This window comes from Anopheles gambiae, chromosome 2 (assembly GCF_943734735.2).
Source record: "Anopheles gambiae chromosome 2, idAnoGambNW_F1_1, whole genome shotgun sequence".
Lineage (NCBI taxonomy): Eukaryota > Metazoa > Arthropoda > Insecta > Diptera > Culicidae > Anopheles > Anopheles gambiae.
In genome coordinates this window covers 51833417-51851918 of record NC_064601.1, presented here as the reverse complement: position 1 = coordinate 51851918, position 18502 = coordinate 51833417, and the positions used below count along the sequence as shown (strand labels likewise).

Genomic DNA, 18502 nt, shown 5'->3' with positions numbered 1-18502 from the left:
TTTGTCACATAACAGTTGTTTCCTCGTGTGCTTCCATTACTACCGTTCGGCTTTACTCTCGTCTGTGCTGTGTAGTGCAAAATTTTTGAATGAGCAGTTTCTTTGAAAATGGTACGTCAATCAATCACGCGTTTGTCGCGTGAAGCTTGAATGGTTGGTCAGATGGGTCAAACGATGGTGCGTGGGTGGCGTGGCGGATGGGTTCAAGTAAAGAGCTGCAAAAACTGATGCTCGCATAGAGTTTTGCGGCACACTCACATGAACCTGCTGATGCCGTCGTGTAATTGCTTTTTGTTAGTCTCTTTTGTTTGTGCATATTTCGTTGAAGCAAGATGCTATAAAGTACAGCTTTCTGCACCCCCAAAAATTGTCCCGCCACAAAAAAAGTTAAGCAAAATTTTATCTGTTCGGCGAAAAATTGGCGCATGTGTTACTTTACCCACTCACTCACTCGCGAGGAGAGGATGTTGGCGTTTTTTTCTGTCACGTTGATACATCGACTGCTTGATACTGATTTATTTGATCTTTGCTTCATGACCCAACAGTGCGGTGCAAGCTGGGCAAGACATTTTGTGGGATGTTTAAATTACGTCTCTACAAATACTCTACGTTGGTTGCGTATGTGTGTTATACTTGTACACGTAAATTAGTACCATACACGTAGCAAGTTATTTAAAAGACCATATAACAAACGATCGAAATCAATCTTAGAAGATTACGCTTCGGTTTATTTATGTTTCTTGTCGTTGGATGCCATACCATTTAACAGTAGTAAGAAATACAACTTGCCAAAAGAGTATCAATAAATAATGCATTTTGGTAGTACCTCTGTAAGTCTTTGGTGTTTAGTACCTCTGCAAACCATTCCCGGTAATTAGTTACTAAGAACGATCAAGTACCTGTCTTTAAGACCTTCAAATCATGTTGCTTTTCTTAAGCCTCTTTGCGATTTATTGGATGCCTGTATTTTCAGAGTTGGCTGACGTGCATATGACCACATTTCCACGTTTCATAGCCATAAATCTGTCGCTGCCTAATCAAAATCAGAATTGTGCACAGCTTAGCAAGATAAGGATTGCCATTTTGTGACGCAGCATATGGCCAGGAGAGAGCCGCCCAACCTAAGGTATCGCATACGCCAGCGTACGCGTACTACCCTATCAAAGCTAACCTTTAGCCTAACCGCGGAGAGAGCGAGAGAAAGACAACCATTTCCTTCGCACACCCTTTGTTCCCCTGTTCGGTCCATTTTGGGGTGGGTTTGGAACAATCGGTACCGGTACTAACGGCCAGTACTTTAGCCAGTCTCTGTCAGTAGTTCTTGCCTGATGCCTGGGGGTGTTGCCATTGTGTGGCTGGGCAATGGGCTGGGGCGATTCTGGTTCTACATTACTGGATACTTGTCAGAAGCGGGCGGCTTTGCTGCACATTCCTAGTTTGGTGTTGGCCTATATCCTCGTTCAGCCCGCGGCTCACTAACGTGTTGTGGCACTTCTTTTAACCTTGAAATCCCGGCGTAGAAAGTGATCTAGCCAGCCGCTAGCGCACAACCTACACGATACCGCATGTGCCACCGACGCCCCGGCTGCAAGGTGCGGGGAGCTTTAATCAATTTGCTCTAGATTGGAGGGCGGGCACATTTGCCATTAAACCAGTTAGTTTACCAACCTGGCACTAGCGGGACTAGGTATCTGGCCTGTTTTTTTTTTGTTTGCCTCGGACGGTTGGAATCTGGTCTTGATCTTGTCCCGATTTACATTAGAACGGTGTCTCATGTTTTGATATCAAAAGACCATATCTTGGCATGCTCACCCGTTTGCGCCCCCAACGAGCTTAGTGAATACACTACCCACCTTGAATGGTGGTGATCTAGCCGGGTGCGACTTGCATGCCCTGCCTCCCACCACTCCCAACAATGACAAAGTGCTGGTCAATTCGTGCCCTGCCAATAAGTATGGTCACTATAGGCTTTTGGTTGTGCCGTGGGAGTCGTTCTAGTCCTGATCCGGGTCCGCAGCGGGAGGAAAGGTCCCACGAAAGACCTTGCCATTTTTCTCCAGCAGGAAATATAGGAAATGGACGGGCGGGGGCTCGGGCGCACACCACTCACCACGCTTCTATCGCCGCATGATGTGAAAATGCGGAGTAAACCACGTTAGCTTATCAGCATCAGCAAGTTGCCACACCTAAAGCAGGCTGTTGGGGTATATCTTTTCATTTTTTTGCTAACTGGAACCTTCCACGTTTTTCTTTTTTTTTGCTGAATCGAAAATAGGACCCTTGTTGTTGTTCAATCAATTTCCAAACAAACGCGCTATGTGGCCCATTGCTGCTGCTGCTGCAACTCGTATCATTAGTGCGCAGATATGGTATCGCCACATGGTTCGGAGCAATTTCGCAATACCCCAGTCGGTACAAAAATTCGATGACGCTTTGAGTTAATTATCACATTTATGTCTCGTTCGTGACGGCTGGTATGGGTTGGGGAGTTTGGTTTTTCTTTCTCATTGTCCGCAGAGTACCACTTTTCGATATCTCATTTTTCATAGATAACGTGCAAAGATATACCCGTGTACAGCAATACTGGAATACACGGTGCGGAAAGGGGCAATCATTTCGTTCGATTTACACCGACCACGGCAAATTGTATTATTCTGTCGTGTTTTATTTTCTGCTGCTATAATGAAAATGTTTTTTTTTTTTAATAATTGAAAACTGTTCCCTGTTTTGATACTACAATTGACGAGGCTTTTTTCAGAAGCGGAAGTTTGTGGTTACATTTATTCGTTGTTGTTAGTTTTGGTAGCGCATCGTACCGCGTCCCGCAATGCGCAGCATTGCGACAGTTTGACGGATAGTGATAAACAAATGTAATATCATTAATTATACCTGCTAACCATGAAGAGCATGTGTGTGTGTACGTTCTGTTATAACTACAGCTTATCTTTCAGCTTAAGGGTTTGTTTATAAAGTAGAGACAAAAACACATTTTTCATTCACCCTTTTCCACCGTATACATGCGAAGCTGCTGTTAGCCAGAATAAAAAAGTAGAATATGATTATAATTATTACATATAATGTAACATATCTTAAATACTTCAGTGTAAAGATACTTATTCTACGCTAAACACGGTACATTTGAATGATGTAACAAAACATCTCATTCTGTACATCCAGCTCATGTCAATAAAATCAATGTGAATCTTTTTGTGTGGTTTTGATTGGATAAATTACCTAATTGTAGTTGATTACCATCTGGAATTGATTTTATACTTGGGTTGAGGGTGTATCTGTCATTCTTCTACCTTCCAGCAATTGAATGATGCTTTACACATCGAACAGCGGTGCCTAACGAGTTTACTGCCAAATGACATCATTTATTGTCTGGTGTGTACGGGAAATGAGCTGCTCTTCCATTAGAGCATTGTAATGCGGATAGTGCGACATTGTCATACAGAACGCTTTGTCTGTTTAAAACTTTTTATTCAGATTTGAAGATTTGTGTCATTAACTGACACTATCATTTTTATTAGATGTACCATGATTCTACCTTCTGAGCTCTAAGTTCCAGTGAACTCAATCGAAAAAGCAGAAATTTACACCCAAACGGCAAAGTTTGACGTCACCGGAAGTGACGGAAGGAATAACAAATACTAAGAAAGACAGCAGGAATGTTAGCAGAATCACTGGATCCGGTTACGCACAACAAATGTCCAGAGCGCGGGCAGGCTCAGTATATTTAGCATCTCTCTGTACGGTTTGGTTTCGGATGTTGGCAACTGTCGCATCTTCTCAAACTCAACCGACAGACGATCGTGACTATCATGACCATTGACGGGGAGAGTACATGGCGGGCGCAAATTGTGTCATGATCAAGTTGCGCTATTTCTTCGCTGTCCGTTTTCCTGACAATGAAGGCCATCGTGGTTTTGTCTCAGGCGGCGACAGTGACATTTGGGTCCGGAAGGACGATTATCAATAGTGTGCAGCAAAACCTGTTTGCTACACTGTCCATCATCTTTTTGCAGAATTAATTGTGAAAAATGGCTATTTAATGACTACAAATTTAATGTGCAAGTAACCAAGAAGGTGAAGAAACAAGTTTGTGTCGGATGGTTGTTTCCATTGGAATATGAATGTATCTCTTGATACATCGAACTACACATTGAAGAGTTTAAGCAATAAGGAAAAAGTTGTATGCTAAACTTCACCTATCTCAAGAATATTTCATCGTTGATGGTGGGATCAAGGTTTTAGCCTCTTGTGTTCGGTTTTAGGAAGTTTAAAATAAGGGTTAATTGATAGAAAAAGACAGAATGATCAATAGTTAACCCCCGGTTAAAGCAAAATATTGTGTGGGCCATGTTTGATTTAACGCAACGTTGCTTGACCATCGAAAAAGGCTGGAGGTATGCGATCTTCCTATGGACAGCCAAAAGCAGAAACGTTATACGTGTAAAGGAAGAGGCGAGTTTTGAGAGAAAGCAGGAAACGTGCAGGTCGAAGATCGCGTGTCGTCTTAAAATATAACCCGTTGGCGGTGTATGTGGGTATTTTGGACGCAAAAAAAAACTAACGTTTTTTTTGGCAAAAATAAAACATACCAAATAAAGGGGTGTGTAGTGGGGAAACGGTATGAAAGGATGGGCACTTTTTTTTCAGAAAGAGACTCGGTAGATCATCTGATGCTTTTAGAAATATTGAATGTTTATGTTGGTTTTGAGAGTAAACTGTAGGAAATAAGTTCTTAATAAATCATGCATTTTAATTTTTAAACTGTTAAAATTCTACTCAGATATACTGTTTGATGGGAAGAAAAAAAGAAAAAGAAAGAACGGAAATTTATTTGAAATTAGGTCATATATTTATAACCATCGTGCATGGCTTTGGCATGAATGTGCACATGCTACGAAAAGTTACCTGTTTCGTTTTATGACCACCAACAGTTGCGAAGTGATAAGAACTGTGAGTGATGGGTGAAATGAAAGAATTTAATTTTAGACTAGAACATAACAAAGTTTCATGTAAAACCAACGCAAAGAAATGAAAGCAACTTGAATCGAAGTAGATGAAAAAAACAGACAGCGATAATGGTTTTTATTAAAAATAAATCAATCTAGGTTATCTCTTGCCACACAAGGGTAGATTTATTTGCTGTGATTTGGTTTATTTGTTCAAGTTGTCTTCATTTCAGGACTTATTTTCTTCAATTAGATTCTGTATGATGCAATAGTCCATCTATGATGAAGGAGGAAATGTACATGATCTCCTGGAATTGGGCAGTGATTTTTGATGTTTACTACAAACCATGATTCATTTTTGACACATGATCGATGTTATGTTTTGTTCACTGTCACTGTGTGATGCCAAACAAATGTGCCAAGAAAAGGTATCCGACTTGTGCGGAAATAGACCACAAAAGCTATTCAAATTAATAAAAAGATTCTTCTAAGCTACGCTGCAATCGTGTCGAGTCGTATCATCCACTTATAACACTGGCATTGAGACATAAGTGTCTAGACATCAAAATAGAAGCACAACAACGCAAAGCAATGTTTTAAATGCAGACATCTTAAAAAAACTCTCACACACATTTAAGCGCCCCTTTCGTACACTCAAAACCCAAGAAGGCTTTTTTCTAGCAGGGATGATGATGGTCGGCATGCCATCACCCCCATTGCCGCACCCAGCAGGGCAGGGGTACGGACGATCACGCGAATCGAGCACGTTATTTATTTTTTACTGCCACCGTCAGCACAGCAGTTCATCTTCGTCGACGTTATAGCATTGCATGTGGTCGCGTGTGTAAAAAGGTCAAATGCGCGAAAAGACGTGTGCGGTATTTAAAGAAATGGATCTTCTCTCACCAACACTATTGCGGGAAAGTGAAACGATTTCACGCACATCGGGGCAACGGTTCATCCATAGACGCGCCAGCGCGATTATGGGTGGCGATGTTGTTAATCAAAAGGGGCTTTGTAAAGAAGCAAAGACTTTCGTTCTGTTTCGCCGGTCTCTCCGGCCGGTAATGCATCGCCATGGATTCTTGAGTACAGTTCGGAACTCTGTTGCTGTTTTGTTGATGATATGTGCTGGGTACGTAGTAATCGTGGAGGTTACATTCTCCGGCAGGGCAAATAAATTCGATTATTTCACTAAACACTAGTAGCCAAACCAAGCGTGGAGGCGATCCACAGCATTTCGTTCTTGATCATTGCGCACATCCATTAGGAGAAACCTTGACCTCACTTTTAACGTATCTGGAGCCCATCATCAATGGAAAGTGATTGGCCATTTGCTTTTGCGGTACTCAAACTTTTTTTCCCTCTATCGTTCAAACGCTATGCTGTGCAATTATATACACTTTATAGTATAGCAGGAAGTGGACCGCGGGCGTCGCAAAAATATATGACGCAAGTAACCTAGAATGAACTGGTTCTGTAAATGTTCTCTCTCTCTCTCTTTCCCTACGCATACCCCTAGAGTGTAGAGGGCGTTAAAAGTGTTCTGAATGAGCAAAAGTAGCCTGAATACAAACCGTGGCTAAACGATCCGCCTGCGGCTAATCGGGATTTTCGTAATCGTAAACCAGTTGAAACATTGTAATTGAAGATCAAGTGCATGCCTGATCGATGAAACTGAGCGATTGAGCAAGTTGAATTTTACAGGGTTTCCCACGATTTATTGGTTGGTTCCCATCAATTTTTGGTGGGTTCCCATATTTTTTTGGTGCGTTCCCACGATTTTTTGGTCGTTTCCCAGAATTTTTTGGTCCAATTGTATTGATATCCAATCGGTAAATACCAATAAATTATGGGAACGAACCAAAAATCTATGGGATACGACCAAAAAATCGTGGGAACGCACCAAAAAATCATGGGAACTGACCAATAAATCGTGGGAAACCCTGTAACGATCATTGCATTTTATTTTTTACATTTGGTGTGTGAGGGAGGTGGGGAAGTTCAAAACTAAGATGCTGTGAATGTGTAAATGGAGCAAGTAAGGTAATGCAGCTGCACGATTTTGTCCACGGAGAAATAAACATCAAACGTGTAGGCCGGGCTATATTTCACCTGAACTTGACCTTCAAAACGGTTGGTGCGGTTGTGTCCTGTGACAAGGGTGGTCTGAGCTGGCATCAGCTGTGGTGTGGCGTAGCGTTTCGCGATCAAATCAACAATCAACAACCGGATGCACTCTGCATGAAGAGTGTGTTTGCTTAATCTAGGTCAGGCAAAGGATAACACTATCACGTCGAAAATTATTCAAAAATAATCATGATTAGCTAGTACAATTTGTATTTACTATTTATATCATATGATGCTATATAAAATGCATGACTTACGAAATGGTTATATGGTAACTAATGTTTTTTTTCGTTTCTTTTCTATACTTTCAGCAATGATCATACATCTGCAAAGCCACAACAACAAACGGTGAAACTTCGCATTGATCGTTGAAGCAGTGACAAAACATTGTGTAATCAGAAACAACAACGTGTGACGACGATACTTAACGAAAGTCCTGAGAGAAATTACCATTAGAAAAGGAAGCATCCTATCAATTTTTCAAAAGAGTCCTTATCAGTAGTAGACCAGCTCTAGCAGCCAGCGATCACAAACCGGTGCCAGGAGTGGTGTTCACGTTGGGAACACAACGCATCTAGTGGTCTAGTAGGAAGTCCGTTCAGAAGGGAGGAAAAGCTTCTCGAGTAGCTTTCCGTTTCCGGAAGCTTCCGTAAGGGTTAAACCGCAAACCGCGTTCCGCTGCGCAATCTGCTTGTCTCTGGGGCGAAAGCACCACCGACAGCACCCACCTCCAAAACCCACTTTACAAAACGATGGCTGTTTTTACGAAACTCTGCCTACCAGATATTGTCAAATTAAAACGCTAGTTAGTAACCGCTGTCTTGTCCATCTTCGTGCTTGTCGGTGGTCATTACAAGAATTTACTAATTAACGTTTTTAAGGTACAATATCTGCATTCTTGGGTTTTTTCCATTCTTTTTCGTTCACTCGCACATTACTTGTACTTGTACTAATTTAGTTGTTGCTGTTTTGCGTATACACTGTCACACCACCTCCGCTACTTAAAGTACGAACAGCATCTTTGCATCGATTGTGATACTGTTTTGTTTTATTTTCCTCTTTCCCTCGTCTTCTACTAACTGTTGGCAAGAAAGCATCGCTTTCTTTCACTTTCAGTCAATCGTGTGCATTCTGAATTGTTGATCACCTGTTTTTTTTATACATTTTTGTGTGTGTGTGTGTGGAAAAGTCAGCTTCCATTCTCATCGCTGATTCCGTTACTTAACATATTTTTTTAAAGGTAACTGCTACTTTAAAGTTCACACTTGTATTAGGCATTACTATCAATACTTAATAATTTTAATATTAGTAACGCTTCGAGCACAATCACACTATTACCGTTGTGTGCTGTGTACGTATGTGTTTGTAGTGAAAACAAACAAACCAACAACAACATCGTAACACCATTGTTTAAGAACGTTGGTGTGAGCTCGTGAGAAAGTGTCGCATTTTTTGTTCAAGTTTGAGATACACTAATCGCTCTGGACATCATCGTTAGTGTGGTGTGTTGTATAAGAGGCTGGAATTTGCAAATTACGGAAGCTCTATTTTCGTGTGAGGGATTGCTTTTAGCTGTGGTGAAGTAACGGAACCATCAGCAACACGAACAAACTTGCGGCTAGCGGGTTGAATAACTTACGAAAAATCGTACTAGAGAAGACATCTTCCTTTTGAACGTGATTTAACAAGACTTGATACACCACGCCGCATACCGTCTGATCGATTTAAGGCAGAAAGCAAAGCTTTTCGTTGTTTGTTAAAAACCAATATCTTGGATTGTAATCTTATTTCTTATTTGCTTTGTACCGCTTGTACGAGCAAGTATTTTAGAAAGACAATTTCTGTTTGTCACTTAGAGAAAAGGTATTCTCACTAAACACACTCCAAATTCGGCTGCCTGATTGGAGTACTGCTATCCAAAATCTAGGGCTCAGTCAGACGACGTTAAAGCTTCAATCCTCAACTCTTCCAATTCTGTCTGGTAGAACACTCTCAAAGTCGATCGTTTAAGTTCGTCGCCTTAAGCAAACCCAAAGCGCATCTTGTAAAGCAAGCAAAATGGATCCCTTTGATCCCGATATTCTGTGGTTGGTGATCCTGGGCTTCGTAATAGCGTTTATTCTGGCATTTGGTATTGGTGCTAATGACGTTGCTAACTCGTTCGGTACGAGCGTTGGGTCGGGCGTGCTGACCATACGTCAGGCATGCTGGTTAGCCACCGTATGCGAAGTGTCCGGCGCTGTTCTCATAGGTAAGGATCGATGATTGAGTGGTTGGATTCTTTTTTTTATCTTATGTATGACACTATCCGCTATCTATGTTGCAGGTTACAAGGTGTCCGATACGATGCGGAAAGGTATCCTAGAGGTCGAGATGTACAAGGGTAGCGAAATCGAGCTGATGCTTGGCTGCCTGTCGGCTCTCGGAAGCTCAGCGCTGTGGCTGCTGGTAGCAACGTTCCTTAAAATGCCCATCTCCGGCACACACAGCATTGTTGGATCGACGATCGGTTTCAGCCTGGTCGCCCGTGGCACGCAGGGACTCAAGTGGAACACACTGCTCACGATCGTTGGCTCATGGTTCATCTCGCCCGTGCTGAGCGGTTTGGTGAGCGTGCTGTTATTCTGGATGATTCGCAAATTCATCCTGAACGCGAAGAACCCTCTGCGGGCCGGACTGTTCTCGTTGCCGCTGTTCTATGGCACAACCTTGGCTGTGAATGTCTTTAGTATCGTGCACGATGGACCAAAATGTAAGCAACCATTAGATACATGGTAGTGTGGAATAGCGCTATCGGTAGATGAAGTGGGTGGTGCCGTTTGACACTCACCACGGTAATTATATCGATTCCAGTGCTGTACATGGATAATATCCCGCTGTGGGTGGCGCTTGCGGTCAGCATTACGCTTGGTATCGTCGTGGCAACGCTGGTACAGCTGTTTATTGTGCCGTGGCAAAGGCGTAAGATACTCAACGGCGAGAAGACCCAATTCACGGTCGGCGACTCAGATGGAGATTCGTCATCGAACGGTAGCCCGCGCCGGGCGAAGCGACCGCTCTCTCTGGTGGCCAGCGATGGTAAACCGCTGCCAGCAATTACCGAGACAACCGAGCTGGTTTCACTGTCGTCGCAGCATCAGCAACAGGCCTCACAAAATGGGTTGGTGAAGAAGCTCTCAAATGAGCTTTCGCCGGGCGGACCCTACAGCTTCAATCCGGAGATTGTTAAGAAGGCAAACAGCTTGCTTGGCGCGCACGACAAAACCAGCTTGGACAACACGGACCTAACGGTGACAAGCCTGAACTACATCGATGAGTTGCAATCGTACCATGGCAATGGACGCTTCCATCTCGGCACGTACTTTGACCGTCGCAACAGTACCAACGTATCGCCGAAATCACCCGACTCGGGACATCTGATCAATGGAGGATTGAAGTAAGTAGTTGTATGGTACTGTGTAAAAAAAAAAATTTATACATATGCGATGAAGTTGTCTTTCGATTGAATGCCAGACTTTTGAATGCCATTGCAAGAAAGTAGTTGAACAGTATTTCATTTTACCCTACGGTTTCCCTTTTCAGAGAACAACCTACCGTAATCGCACTGCAGAATGGCAAATCACCCACCAGTCCGAAGAGCGACAGTACGCTTCCGATAACCGACTACACGCTAATGCCACAGAACGTGCTGCTGAGCAGCACGGAGCAAGACATCAAAAAGACAGACATGTGCAAGATTGAAGCAGCCGCCGGTTTGGAACATCCGCTCATCAGTGCAACGCTCTCACCCAACTCGAGCAAAGTGCCATTGATTGGTGCGAAGGAAGGCTCCGAGGAGGACAACCGAAGACAAAAGCCGGTCGAAGAGAGCGAAGACGTGTCAACCCTGTTCTCCTTCCTGCAGGTTCTCACTGCTACGTTTGGCAGCTTTGCGCACGGTGGCAATGATGTCAGGTAAGTGTAAACGATGGCTGGCTGCCGTGGTGTGTGGCCAATTCTAACTTCATGTGGTTTATTATGCACGCATTGCAGCAATGCCATTGGACCGCTGATCGCGCTATTCATGATCTATCGCGAGGGTTCGGTGCTGCAAAAGTCGGAAACGCCACTGTTGATCCTGTTGTATGGAGGATTGGGCATTTCGGTCGGTCTGTGGCTGTGGGGTCGGCGTGTGATCGAAACGATCGGTAATGATCTCACCAAGATTACTCCATCGACGTAAGTAGCTGTACCTGCTTGAAAATCCTCCTAATGCTAACATTGTAGCAGCACCAAATTAATGAGTTTTCTGCTTCCTTTCAGTGGTTTTACCATCGAAATCGGTGCCGCCCTGACTGTGCTAATAGCGTCCAAAATTGGTCTGCCCATTTCTACGACTCATTGTAAGGTGGGCTCAGTTGTGTTCGTTGGGCAGGCAAACTCACGGCCAGCGACAGTCGATAGCGGTAAGCATGCGCATCATGCCGTGACTGCGCAACAGAAAGCGGTTGATTGGGGGCTGTTCCGAAACATCGTGTATGCCTGGGTAGTCACTGTTCCGGTGGCAGCCCTGCTGAGTGCCGGTTTTATGGTTGCCCTTCGCGCTATCGTGTTGCCTTAAGAAGTGCGAAATGGCTTTCGCTCCTACAACCAACATCAGAACAGCAATAATTAAGTGACAGAAAAACATAAAATGCAACCGCGCTACGAAATCAAGCGAAGATGGGCAAGAAGTCGGCAGGGCAGCGAAGAAGCCGACAGGCGAAGACACCATCCGGAAATGCTGGACATGCTGGAGTAAGCATTGCGCTACATGCACGTCTATCACCAGACTCAATCAAACAAATGCACAACAGCAATTGTTACACTCAGCTAGAGAGAAAAAAAAAAGGATGAGAGGGGGCTGTTTGCCGTTCCACATCGAAGGTTACACCTATTCTTATCTCCAGAACTTTAGTTACTTAAGCAACCACATCCTTAAGATTTAAGTAGTTTTGTACTGCGATATAATAGTTAGTTCATTCTCATCTCAGAATATGTTTTTCGCGCAACACAACACTAGTCTCCAAAACGAAAAGTTACAGGGTTTTTGGTATACACAACACTTGGGGAGAAAGCTTTATTCAACCATTGGTAAGCTGGTAAAGACTTGCCTTCTAATATGATTGGATGTTTGAAATGAAGCATTTTTTACCATGTGCGGAGTACTAGCACAGTATCGTCATCATTCATTCATCAGTTAGTTAAAATTTTCCTATAAGTTGTGATTTTATAATTTTTCTCACTAGGTATAGCAGAACAGTTCAATGCTACGGTATATACGCAAAGTGTGCAAGCTCTTACAACAAGCTCAGCAAAGTAAGAATATTACGCATACGCGTTGAATAGGCAGGCGGAAAATCTGTTGCGGGACAAACAGATGACAGAGTGGTCGGATTGTACTAGTTGACAGTTAGTTACTTCAACTGAGGCGTTTGTATTGATTGCACAGCCAGATAGAAGGTATATCAAAAGATACACACCTAACAGCAGCACATGGCAGGAAACAAATATCAGAAAAGCATGGTATTGAGGGCGGGAGTAAAATTCGATAACAATTAACAAACAACAAAACAAAACACACAACAAAACCATAAACAGATTGTAGAGGTATTGTAATTTACTGATCGTTAGCAGTTAGTAAATAGCAGCTAAAAAAGCTAGTGTAGAGTGAGATCTATGTAGCATTATGAGCCGTGCAGATGAAAGAAAAGATAAACCTATACAAATACCAACCGGCTCAAGCAGAGAGCATAAAAGTGCCGAAACAGGTGCGGCGGAGTACATTAAAACAAAACAGATGAAATTTTTTTCCGTTTTCCTTTCCTCTTTCCGTGCCCCAGACATGATGGTACGTGGTGAAAAGAAATTATCCATCTAAAATGCGATCAGCTGGATTTGGGAATTGATTGTACGTCCTAATTTCCATGCTCTCCATCCTTCGGTTTGCTATGTTAAACCTCTAACTCCCATCATTGCAAATTTGTCAATTGTGATCATAGTTCATCGTAACATCGGAGGGTGATCGTGGGCTGAATACAATAATCGGAAGCACATCTCATACACTAATACCATTTAAACGGCGCAAATCATTTGAACCTCTCACTCGTCAACCATTGACAATGCTAATGCTGCCAAATTGTTGCTTTTGTTTTCACTGATACCATACACTTTACACTAAAGCTCAACGTTACTCGAACGCCAAATTATATCAAATGTCGCAACAGTCGATTGCGATCGAGTTAGCTACCAGGACTTATAGGGCTGCAAATGTCGGGCTACACTGTGACAGTTGACCCTAGTGTGGTGGAAAAGACACAAAGCCGATAAAAACAGCTTTTAGGATCGATCTCCATTGGAAGCTAGTAGTTGGTGTACATGTCTAGGTTGTAAAATCCGATCGCTTCCGCAGCCAAACCATCCTAGGCGCTATATTGTACCGTAGATTCCGTCCTCGAGGAATCCGTGTGAAAGCAACCAAACAAACAAACAAACGTAGTTGTAACTGCATAGTAGTTCATACGAACAATCTGTCTGCAAAACCGTCAGCCTCTACTAATAATACCGTTAGCATTGCTACACTGATCCCAAGGAGAAAAACGTCGATAAAACCCATAAGGTGAAAAGCTCAGCGAATTGCGCATCAGATGCAAAAGTACTTACAAATCTACACGGCCCCCCATCCTAGCATCCTACAAGAGAAGGCAAGTCGATCCAACGCAAACGAAAAGATACAATTGCAAACCAATATTAGCCAATGTGATTATACAAAAAAAGAAAAAAAAACTCACCGTAATAGTTAACACACGGCGGTCCTTCGCATCGCCGTGTGTATCGATGTGTGTATTGTTACTGTGTAAAGAGGTGAGTGTGAAGCGGGTGGTGCTAAAACAAAACAAAAAACAAAAACAGAAAACAGAAACTAACTAACACATTAGTTCCCTGCCACCTCCTTGTCATTAGACCGTTGTTAAACATATTACATGTTGAATTGAGGATGCAATTCCTGGATAGCTGCTATGCAGTCTTCATCCTAATGCAATGTTAGTTGAAGAAAACAAAGAAACAAGAAAGAAAACATTTGTCGTTTAGAAAAAAATACTAAAAAACACAAACACACATACACACACAGTCACAATTCAAAAAAAGACGAATTGAAATTGAAGTAAAATAAATTAAAGCAAAACAAACATACACTCCAACTACAATATTCTGGATGTTGGATGTTACAGAAGTGATAAGTGTAGTGCGATGAGTTTCCTTGATCTGACCATCAGGCGAGCATGTCTCAGTAGTATGGCTTTTTCCCGTTACTTAATTATTGCTTTCGGTAGGATTAAGAAGCTTATGTTCTTTTATATTACAAACATTTTTTCAACTAGCGCACAGTTGTATATGAAGTAATTGCAATTGTGTGTGTGTTTCTTAAATTACGATTTTATGTTAACTAACGACAGACAGAAGAAAGAGAGTAAACTTTCTCCATGAGACTGCAATGGGAATTTGTTTAAAAATAAACACACAAACAATTCACCTAAACTATGACTCTGAAAATTCTATACATTAGACAAGCGCAACACGTACCATTCGCAGAGAGGTTTTTTTTCTGTAGTGACCAATACGAAGTGCATAGGGCTGCAATGATCTCACACACACACACACATACACACACACTTCCATACATGCACTAGGAAACATTCATTTTGCAAAATTATGGTGTCATTTTTTACCAACACCCTTACAAATAGTAATTTTTCAACGTGTGGCACTGTATTGCTAAAAGAAAACTTACTTGCATGACATGTAGAAGAGCTTCAATAGTAATGAAAGTAGAACGAATTTATGCCTTTTTTATTATTATTTTTTTGCGAAGAGTTTTCTTTTTGAAATGGTAATTGACAGTAAACTGCTAAGCTGTCCCAATCACCCAATTGCGTACCGTACACAGTAGAAGTGCTGAATTCTCCTTCACGACCTAAATCCACCAACCTCGCACGTTACTCCAATACAGTCTTCTTGCTTGCGAAATACGTTCAAGTTTCAAACCCGTGGTACCGATGTGTTCCATCTTTCGTTCTTTCGGTATGCTTTTGAAAGGTTTTTGTTGATATTTCCATTGAAGGTACGATCATTTGTGTTTTAAAACCCTTCGGGAATCCTATAACAAAGCTTCAGCAAAACGAAGAACTCCCAAAGGAATTAGTAGTAATCAGAATGTAAATGTACTAAACAGACAAAACAAAATGTTAGAAACATTATTTCGACGTGTATTTAACAAAGCTCCATCACAATAGAGAGAGAGAGAGAGCGAAAGATGTAAAACAACACATATGACCAGGATGAGGACAGAGATACATTGGTAGCAGGAAAGATTAACACAACACAGAAAAAGCAAGCAGATAAAACATGCCCGTACATCTTTCATACCTTGGGAAGTTATACATAATACCGTACGTCAATGGAAGTGTGAAACTGATCCATCAAAACTATTGAGCGTAAGGAAGCGAATGGATAAGCAGAACCTAATTGTTATAGACCAGAAGTAAAGAAAGCTGGGGCAAAGGGACACAACAATACCTGATAGCAAAAGATAACATGTAAGCAAGCAACGAAAAGGAAAAAAAAGTACCGACAGAGTCCGTAGAACATTGTTCTACTAGTAGTGAACATCTTTTGCTGTCGGTAGCACGGTCTTGGTAACATACAATTGCAACAAATATGATGCTTGGGATGAATAGATGAGAAAATAATGGAAACAAAACCGTTGGAACTGTTTCTAACCGTGCGGTGGCAAGTGAGAAAGAGGAGTATGTGTAAGCTGCGTGATTGGGTTAGGAATAGTAACGCAAGGAATTCAACTAATGTGCGAATGAAACCAATGTAAAAGAGCGGAAAAAACCAGTACAAGAATGCAAGAGCTCTCAAAATCAATAAACCTAAGTCTGATACAACAACACGGATGCAAACCATTGACTTTTGCTCCTTTTTTTCTTTCTTTCTTTTTGTATGTTTTCTTCCGAAGACGCAGACGTGAGTTCCGCAACACTGCGAAGTAGTTGCAATAGCGGAAAATAAACAAGTGTTCACTTCCGGGACTGTGTGAGAGAGACAGGAAAAATAAACATTTTTTGACATTTCGTCCCAAAAGTAAACAAATAAATCGGCTACTCGGTTACTGCTTTGACCGCGCGGCTACATGACCGCGCGGCTACATGAGGTGAAATATACAGCGAAATGAACTATTTGACAGGCGAAATATCTGACGGATAAAGCATCACAGCAACCAGCTGATGTGCAATGTAAACAAATAACGTGCACAAAATCGTAATTAAATCCATTAAATAACTTCAATATCGAGTACTTCGTCAATTTTCAGTCAACAGTTCATTATTTCTTCTAATTAGGGAATGTTCTGCTTAAGAATATATAATTTTTAGTAGAATTTCGAAAGCGGATGTTGTGTCTCCCCCAACCCTTTAGCTAAACCTGTCAGATATTTCACCTGTCAAATAGTTCATTTCGCTGTATATTTCACCTCATGTAGCCGCGCGGTGAGGTGAAATATACAGCGAAATGAACTATTTGACAGGTGAAATATTTGACAGGTACAGCTAAAGGGTTGGGGGAGACACAACATCCGTTTTCGAAATTCTATTAAAAATAATATATTCTTAAGCAGAACATTCCCTAATTAGAAGAAATTATGAACTGTTGACTGAAAATTGACTATGTACTCGATATTGAAGTTATTTAATGGATCTAATTACGATTTTGTGCACGTTATTTGTTTACATTGCACATCAGCTGGTTGCTGAGATCAAGGTGTGTTTATTAAGAAGGTGAATTATTAGCGCGTTTTCCGGGCGCCATAGTTGAGTATTGTTATGTCAAATCGCATACAATTTTCTATACCTCCCTCCAGCCCTCCCCGATTTTAATACCGGAGCTCCCAGTATTGTTATGTCAAGTCGTGCAATGTCAATTTGCTCTGAAGCACTTCACCTCCTAATATCCATACACCTTGGCTGAGATGCTTTATCCGTCAGATATTTCGCCTGTCAAATAGTTCATTTCGCTGTATATTTCACCTCATGTAGCCGCGCGGTGATGTCTTTTGGGGATTAATTTGGCCGACGCGGGGTGCGTTATCCCAAGAATTAACATCTAGCAAGCTGTTGTAATTACTGTTTGATCGTATTGTGGCAATTGCATTGCAAAAACTCAGTTGTGCTTACAAGCTTAAACGTGAAGGTTGGGATTCTTTAACAAATGGTAGCCGATTCTGATTGTGTCCGATTTTTGTAGGTTAAAATCTACTTTTGTGCATTATCCATCGGCAAAACAACCGTATGGATTTGTTAAGACGAGTGAACCGTTGATGGGACATATTATGTACATATTATTCACTATGTACATGTAATATGTGCTATCAACGCCCAAGTGCGCCATTTTGATGAAGTAAAAAGTTCTTTCATGATGCTAACAAACAATACTAATAATGTACAGCGATAGATACAACTGTTGTGAACGTATCAACTATTTATTAAAGAACAATATACGCCGAAAATCAACGTCTTCTGGCGAGCAGCGATTTTACAATAACTTAGCATTTTATAAATCAAATTTTCGTTACCAATAAACAGCGTCCATTTTCCAGGGTGGCAGTTCCTACCTCTAGCAAAAATGTACAACTGAAAACAGGATCAGAAAATAAAAAACAGCAGTGTAACAGGTGGTAACAAAATTAAAGTATGGCTCCACGCATGAGCCCACTGCTCGCGAGAGCCACTATCAACGTCCGGTGTTGTAAGCGCAACTGCTGGCGACTCCTGGTTCAGTCCCGGCGGGATGGCGGATGTGCTGGATATGGAATCGTCATCCGAGATGGCAGGTAAGTTTGCCTCATCTGTTACCTCATGTATTACTGACTCTTGCGGCACCAATGGTCGTGGCGTAATGGCTAGTACTTGGGTTTCAGTAGTACTGCTGTGAACTGCTGTTGTTAACAGTGTTGATGGGGCCGTTACTAACGCAAGGACCGTAAGCGCAAGAGATGAATCCGTTGTGCTTGATGATATTGGGGCCTCCGTTGCTTCTTTCGACATCATCTCAATGGTAGCTAGATCGGTCGGTGCAGCAACTTCAAGTGACTCAGCTGCTATGCTGGACACTTCTTCGGCAGAAAACGTAGTGCTTGTAATCGTTGTATCAGCATCAATCTGCTCCCTGGACGAATCCACCACAGCACTCGTTGTTGGTGTTTCAGCAGCCGGTTGTGCAATCTCAATTGTCGAATCTGTCACAGTAACTGTAGCATCCTCTGTTTCACCCGAAGAAACTTCTAAACCGCTTGATAATTCCGTTGTAGTGCTTGATATCGTGTCATCCTGAGA

General features: G+C 42.0%; 1 protein-coding gene across 5 annotated transcripts in view; it reads left to right on the top strand.

Moving 5' to 3' along the window:
* LOC1274096 (sodium-dependent phosphate transporter 1-A) overlaps window positions 1–12915 on the top strand; it is a 41308-nt gene extending 28393 nt beyond the window's left edge. For all 5 annotated transcript variants that reach the window (XM_003436710.2, XM_061650183.1, XM_061650181.1 and 2 more), the window contains exons 2-7: window positions 7403–9342; window positions 9418–9843; window positions 9945–10527; window positions 10674–11045; window positions 11124–11309; window positions 11394–12915. In XM_003436710.2, the coding sequence (XP_003436758.1) occupies window positions 9150–9342; window positions 9418–9843; window positions 9945–10527; window positions 10674–11045; window positions 11124–11309; window positions 11394–11691 (2058 nt within the window). In that variant the 5' untranslated portion in view covers window positions 7403–9149 and the 3' untranslated portion in view covers window positions 11692–12915. The remainder of the gene's footprint in view (window positions 1–7402; window positions 9343–9417; window positions 9844–9944; window positions 10528–10673; window positions 11046–11123; window positions 11310–11393) is intronic.
* The last annotated feature ends 5587 nt before the right edge of the window (window positions 12916–18502 follow it).